Raw genomic sequence first — 7433 nt, 5'->3', positions numbered from 1 at the left:
CAACTTCTTTATCTATTCATCTATCAATGCGCACTTAGGTTGCTTTCATATCTTGGCTATTGCAAATCATGCTGCAATGAACATAGGAGTGCATGTACTTTCAAGGCAGTGTTTTCTTTGGATAGATACCCAGAAGTGAAATTGCTGGGTGTGGATCCTCAGCAATCCTTCAAGGATTAAGTCACAGAGAGCATTAGGTTGCATTAGATTTGCCAGTGACTCTCCTGGAAGATGTAATGGATCTTTACTTCCCAAGGACCATTCGTTCGGTTATTGTTGAGCCCTAATGTGTACGGGGGACTGTACTGGAACTAGGTTTGCAAAGATGAAAAGAGCAGTTCCTGTCTTCAAGCGCTTTCAGTCTTTGAAACAGAACATCCTAAGAGGCAAGTATAAAGGGCCCAGCTGCAAAGAGAGAAAGTAGCAACTAGAAGCTGGGAAGAGTCCTCAAGGCTCAGCAAGAGAGCTGTGGTCTAGGTGACAAAGAGAACTGTGATAGGCTTTTGTATCTTTCAAAAAAAAATTAATGTGAAGCACATCAGCTCGTGCATAAAGGAAAGAGGGTTGGGATGATGACATTTCATATGGAAGGTTTAAAACATTTCACTGGAGCAGGAACGTACACTGACAAGTCCCCCTTTAATCGGCAGGGAAGAAGAAAGAAAGGCCCAGAGGACGAATGAGTGCTAACTCATCCAACTGACATTCCCGGAGCACTTGCTGCCTTTAGTCATTGCCGACTAAATATCTCCAATATCCAGCTACTAGGGGCAGGGAGTCCACCATTTCTATCCGATTTTTGCACGCAGCGTAGGAAGAAGGCCACTGTTGCAGTTCCAGACCCTGTTCTCCCCCTCTCCTCCTGTCGTCGTAAAAGGCAAATCTGCAGGAAGTCTAGCGGTTTTCCCTTCTTTTTCATGACAAATGCAAGCATTTAAATTAGGGCGGTTAACACCCGCAGCCCTAACACCTTTGTAAGCCTCCCTGTCCGCTCGCCCAGCTTCAGGGTAGCCCAACAGCGCCGACCGCCCGGCGGCTGCAACCGCTCCTCCCGAGAGGGAGGCGCGCGGCGGGCGTTGCGCGGTCAGGGCTCCTGGGCCAGGGTCGAAGCTGGGAAGGAGCCGGGAAGGCGAGGGCGGGTCTTTGGGCTTTTGACGAGCAGTCCTTCTAGCCAATGGGAAGCCTGGTCGGCTCTCCCACCTGCCAATAGGGACGGAGGCAAAGGTTGTGGGGGGCGCTTCCCGCGGGCTGCGGCTGGATTCCATCCTGCGCGGCGCGGGCGCGGGCGCGGGCGCGGGCGCGGGCGCGGGCGCGGGCGCGGGCGCGGCGGGCGGGGCGGAGGCCGAGCCGGGCGGTGGGCGGGCAGCCGATCAGGGGAGGAGGAGGAGGAGGAGGGAAGACCGGAAGCCGCGTCCGCGTCCCATCCTTAGATTCGCTCCCTCGGGGTGTGGGACGGAGAGACGGCGGCGGAGCGGGCCGAGGCCGAATGTCGGCTCCTTGAGACGAGGGAGCGGCCGCTCGGGAGCCTCCTCCCCGAAGCCACCGGCTCCTGGGCGCGCCGCCCCCGCGCACGCCCGCGCGGGGCCGGACCGGCCGGCGGCCCCGAGGCCCGCACCACGCCGCCGCCCCTCGCCCGCCCGCCCGCCCGCCGGAGCCTCGGGCCGTCGCCATGTCCTCCTCCTCCTCCTCCCCCAGGGAGACGTACGAGGAGGATCGGGAGTACGAGAGCCAGGCCAAGCGCCTCAAGACCGAGGAGGGCGAGATCGACTACGCGGCCGAGGAGGGCGAGAGCCGCCGGGAAGCGGCGCCCCGGGGCGGGGGCGATGGCGGCGGCGGCCGGAGCTTCTCGCAGCAGCAGCCGGTAACAAAGGCGCGGCGCCCCGTCCGTCCGTCCGTGCGCCCGTCCGCCCGCCGTGCCCGGCAGCTCCCCGGGAAGCGGGGCCCCGGGGCGGGGACTGGCTCCGGGCCTCCGGCCCTTCGCTGCTGCGATGGCCGGGGCGCCGGATCGCCTCTTCGGGGGCGTTTAGGATGGGCCCTCCCTTTGCCCCGCACCCCGATCGCGGCCCCGGCCCGGCCTGGCCGCAGGCCCTGAACTTGGGGAGGGTCCGGGAGGGGCGGCGGGAGGCGTCGCTTCCGCTCGGGGGGCTCAGGGGCCCTTTGTTGGTGGGACTCTCCCGGCTGCGGCCCGGCCGGTCCTCTCGGCCCCTCTGCCCGGCATCCGCGCGCGCGGGTCACGGTTGCGGGATCGCGGGGCGTCTGCTCGCCCAGGGGCGGGGGAGGCTCACCGAAGGGCTGGCTAGGCTCTGGCGCCCCCGAAGGTTTCCCTGAAACATTAGGAGTCTTGGCAGGGATGGCGTGCATGCATGCTCTGCTACCCAGTTGTTGTTTTTTTATGATTATTGCGGAGTGCAGCTTTTTTAGCTCTTCTTGGGGTAAGAATGAATGTATTGGTAGGGAGTTAGGATATCCCTACTTTCAAGGAAAACGGATCTTAAAAATCATCTCACTTCTTCATTGACCGTGTATACGTACCCGCCTTGAACACACGCTGCTGCATTCTTGTTCCTCTAAAAACCGCTGGAGGCGGGAGGAATGGGAACATGGTTTCATCCACAGCAAAGGGTTACTCAGGCTCCCGCTGGATGGAGACTTGAAGGAAACAAGCAAGCAAAGGAATTGTGTGGTTTTTTTTTGCCCTTTTTTGTTGCATAAGCTATCTTAATGACTTAGATGTTCTTGGAACATGTAACACGCCTTAATTGTGATTTTGTTTTTCATTGTTTTTTTGTTGTTTATTTTTTCCCTTGTTTTTGCCCCCCTCCCCCAATTCTGTTCTGCAAGTAACAGGAAATTAAAGATTGTTGAAATGGTTTGTTTGCTGATAAGATGAAAATGTATTCCTTAGTTTTTATTAGATTTGCAAGATGGCAAAATGCCAAGATAAAAATGTAGATCCCAGGGTTCTCAAATAAAGGAATGTATGTTATGTAGAGAATCTAGTTTGAAGATACATTAATACTCATTCACGATGCACTTTAATGATGATAGGAATATTAATAGATTTATTGGGTGAATATGAGATGGGAGATGGGATGAAGTCACTTTGTTAGCTCCCTCAGGAGAAGCTTAGAGACCGTGTGGGTGAGTCTAGCAACTGCACTGTGTGGAATAAAACATTGCAAAGAGGTGTGCTCTGGAGCAGTAAAATGGTTAGCTACACTGCTACAGTAAATGATTTTCAAGCCTGGTTTGGGAAAGAAGTGAAAAGCAGTAGGTATTACCACCTTTTGGCTTCATTTCTTCGTGGTAGAACAAGAATGAAAAAAGCTGTTAATAGAGGCGTCAACCCAACCTGGCAGATGCTACCTATCACACGAGGTGGTTGGATTATGATCACTGTGAGCTCTTAACTCATTAAAAAATCTCCTGAGCCCCTACTATGTATGTGCCAGGTGCAGTTCTTAGTGATATAATAGTAAAAAAAAGTCTGTTATTGGGAAGTCGGTGAGTTTACATCATTCAGTGCTTTCCTTTTTCCTCTGTGAAGTTGAATGTAACTTTCAAAGCTCACAGTTACAGTCACAGCAACTGGGATGAGCTGAAGCAAAACAGAAAGGGGTCAGGGGTAAGGAATTTATTCGCCCATATCACTGGGAAAGCCAAGTTGTGACACTACTTCCAGGCATGGCAGGGCGCAGGGATTTAGATGATGTCATAGAGACTTGATTCTTTCCATGTTGCAGCGCTATCTAACTAGCAAATAAAGAGAACATTCTCTCTTCCTCAAGGCCCATATTTATCTCTGATCAACCTGTTTTTTGTTGTTTTTTTTGTCTCTCACTTCATTCCCAGAACTAATCGTGCTATCTCTGAAGTTGGGGAAGCAAGACTGATTGAGAATACCAATATAATAATGTGGATTGGAGGAAGTTTTTTGTATGTGTGTGTGTGTTTAACCAGAAGAAATGGAAAGGGGGAAGGGAGGGTTTCTGGGTAGGCAAAACCAAAGGATTTGTAGTACCTGAGGGGGAAAAAGGTTATTTTATTTATTTATTTATTTATAATATATTTTATTGATTTTTTTACAGAGAGGAAGGGAGAGAGATAGAGAGCTAGAAACGTCGATGAGAGAGAAACATCGACCAGCTGCCTCTTGCACACCCCCCCACTGGGGATGTGTCCGTAACCAACATACATGTCCTTGACCGGAATCAAACCTGGGACCTTTCAGTCCGCAGAGCCAAACCGGTTTCGGGGGAAAAAAAAAAAAAAAAAAAAAGTTATTTTTAAAAAGTAATTCGAATCACATGGCTTTTCTTTTTTAATTTTTGTTAGGTGATCAAATATACCTAAAAACTTCAAATAGGAAAATTAAAGCGGTTCTTATATTTTGGATATGCTGAATTGTTTCTTTTTAAAAAGGACAAGTAAAGAGATGTGATTGTTTGATAAGAAAAAAATATAAACTCTAAGCATAGTGTGAGTTCAAAAATATTTGCAGCTGCCCCTTAAAACTAGTTTGTCCTTTGTCTATATAAAGTCTTTAAAGTCAAAGAAGGGATAATCTTGACTATCTGGAAATGCTGTATTCCTTTCTTGATACTACATTGATAAATTCTTAAGTATCCAGAGAAAGATTGCCAGAATGGCGAGGGCACTTAAAAACCCCATCATAAGCCCGTCCAGCATGGCTCAGTGGTTGAGCGTCTACCTATGAACCAGGAGGTCACTGTTCGATTCCCAGTCAGGGCTCATGCCCAGTTGGGGGGTTCCATCCCAGCAGGAGGCAGCTGATCAGGGACTCTCATCATTGATGTTATATTTTTTTTTTAAAAATCACATCATAAGAAGAATGTTAGGAGAAACTGGAGGGACATTTATCCCAAAGGGTAAACTTAGTGGTGCGATTTAACCATTATAAGCAATCAAAGACTCTCATGTAGAAGAGAGAAATATAGATAAAGGCAGGAGTGCCAACATTTATTGAATAACTACATCTTGCACTGCTAAGCATTTTTTGTTTCATTTATTTATGGTAATCTTACATGGTTGAGGGTACTGTTCTTTTTTAAGTCAAACTGAGAAAGATTAAGTAACTAGCCTAAGGTCACTGAGCCAATAAGTGTCCAAAGATTCAAAAGCTGATCTGACTCCAGAAGCCATTTTGGATGGGAAACTACAGGGAGACAGGAATGGATGTCATATTATGAAGAATTTTCTCAAGTATAAGGTGTTGTCTCACTAGGTGGTGATGTCTCACTACTCTACCTCACTGAAGTAGAAGGTGTTTAAGGAGAGGCTGGATAACCACTTGGCAGTGGGTCTGCCTGGTGTTGGGGGATGAATTACTGAATTTGAGGTGGTCTTTCTTAATCCTATCACAGGGCGGAGAAGACAGTTGAGTGGCTCCTGAACAAATGGACATGGAGATGCTGGGAAAACAAAAAGCATGAGGCCCTTGTGAATTTACAGCTCAGCTGTTGCTGTTCTGTATGAAGAGATACTAATGCATCCTGCTTATTCCTCTTAGATGGAAGCTTCCCTTCTCTGTTATTTTATTTTTTAAATATATTTTATTGATTTTTTACAGAGAGGAGGAGAGAGGGATAGAGAGCTAGAAATGTCGATGAGAGAGAAACATCTACCAGCTGCCTCCTGCACACCCCTCACCGGGGATGTGCCTGCAACCAAAGTACATGCCCTTGTCCGGAATCGAACCCGGGACCCTTCAGTCCGCAGACCGACGCTCCACCACTGAGCCAAACCGGTTTCGGTCCTTCTCTGTTATTTAATAGAGTTTGGTCTTCAACCTCCAGTTGTCAAAATTAGCACTTAAGATTGGGGTTACTAGAGTTTGTCCCTGAGGTAGCCTTTGAGGGAAGGGAGTTTGGATTGCTTATGACGAGGCTGACCTATAGCCTGCAGTGGGGATCGAATAATGCCTTCATAGTTGGCCAACAAGACCTTCCTAAGTGGCATTTGATGGGATGATGTCTGGGTACCCAGGAGCACCCTGGGCATAGTCTGGGGAGATAGTCCAGTTCGGCTCTGACCCACACTCATCTGGGCAACCCCTTCTCCCAGCCTCGGACCACCTCCTCCTTGCCTAGCATAAACTTAAAGCGCTTGTTTCTGTCCAGGGAGAAATCAGGTTTCTTCCCATCTTCAAGCACCCGGGTGTGGTGCACCCGCAGGCCTGCCCTGCTTCCGGAAGGGGCACGCATCTCTCCCCGGAAGCTGCGGTGGCTGCAGCTGTGGCCCCCGGGAGGCGGGGTGGACCAAGACCCCATCTGGTGGTGGCCGTGGTTCCCAAGAAAACACTGATTTAGTAAAGTATTTTGGGGTGGAGGAGAGGAAGGGTTGAAAATATAGTTTGAAAAGAGATCTTTAATATGTCAGTTTTATATTTGGAAACAACCCTAGGATTGTGGGGTTTTTTTTTAAGTTTTTTTTTTTTTACTTTTATAATAAACTACAGAAAGGATGAGAAATTTTAAAGTTAAAAGGAGACATAATTTAAAGATAGAGAAATATCAATGGCAAATCCATTGAGTGGGAATAAGGGAAATACAAGAGGTTGGAAAACGTTTTCTGTCTTGAGGTTGAGATAATTGTGAGATATTCATATCTCCTCCTAAATATCATACTGATAGCATTCAGTATTTTCCAGCTTCTATAGGATGAATTGAGTTTCCATCTGTTTCATTTGGGAAATATAAGTCATAATATATTAATCAGATCTTTTGAGAGATTCTTAAATTGGTCCTATAATCCATTTCTTGGTGAGAAGACCAGTTTGAAAAAGTCATGTTCCTTAGCACTATCTGAAGATAGTGTTGATCCGTGATGGGAAGGGAGGTAGGAGAGGTGTGTTTAACTGGTTGGTAGTTTCAATTAATAGACTGGGTAGTAAGTTATATTGTTCGTACCCTTTTGCAGATCTTAAATATATAATGAAATACTTTCCCAATTTTTTATCATATAAAATGTTCAATTAATATTTTTAAAGTGTTATTTGGGATTTTAATCTCTATATCTCTCTACATATACATTTCCCCCCTAAACTATTTGAAAGTAGTTTATAAGCATTACAATTATCCTTAAGAATCGCAGCTATTCCTAAGAATAGAGATACTCTTTCTTAAACCGTTACCATTATAATGGTATCTAAGACAATAATTCCATTATATAATCTAATATCCTATTTAAATTCTCCAATTGTTCCTAAGATGCCTTTGTAGCAGTTTTTATCTGTTATAAAACGAAGGCTTACATATTGCATTTGGTTGTTGTCTCTTTCCAATCTCATTCTGAAATCTACTGTTTTTTGATATTAACTTTTTGAAGAGTCTAGGACAATATAGGCACTGTTTTTTTTTTTTTTGCATTTTAACCTTTGCCAGCTGATATCTAAGGATCGATGGAGATTTTAG

The 7433-nt window shown here is 47.0% G+C and overlaps 1 protein-coding gene across 2 annotated transcripts in view; it reads left to right on the top strand.

Annotated features, from left to right (window-relative positions):
• The first annotated feature begins 1379 nt into the window (after window positions 1-1379).
• The window catches only part of HNRNPLL (heterogeneous nuclear ribonucleoprotein L like), a 29506-nt gene continuing 23452 nt past the window's right edge, over window positions 1380-7433 (top strand). For both annotated transcript variants that reach the window (XM_036435068.2, XM_036435067.2), the window contains exon 1: window positions 1380-1861. In XM_036435068.2, the coding sequence (XP_036290961.1) occupies window positions 1670-1861 (192 nt within the window). In that variant the 5' untranslated portion in view covers window positions 1380-1669. The remainder of the gene's footprint in view (window positions 1862-7433) is intronic.

This window comes from Pipistrellus kuhlii, unplaced genomic scaffold, assembly GCF_014108245.1.
Source record: "Pipistrellus kuhlii isolate mPipKuh1 unplaced genomic scaffold, mPipKuh1.p scaffold_m20_p_13, whole genome shotgun sequence".
Lineage (NCBI taxonomy): Eukaryota > Metazoa > Chordata > Mammalia > Chiroptera > Vespertilionidae > Pipistrellus > Pipistrellus kuhlii.
Note: the sequence above shows the minus strand (reverse complement) of the source record. Positions and strands in the feature narration are given on the sequence as shown.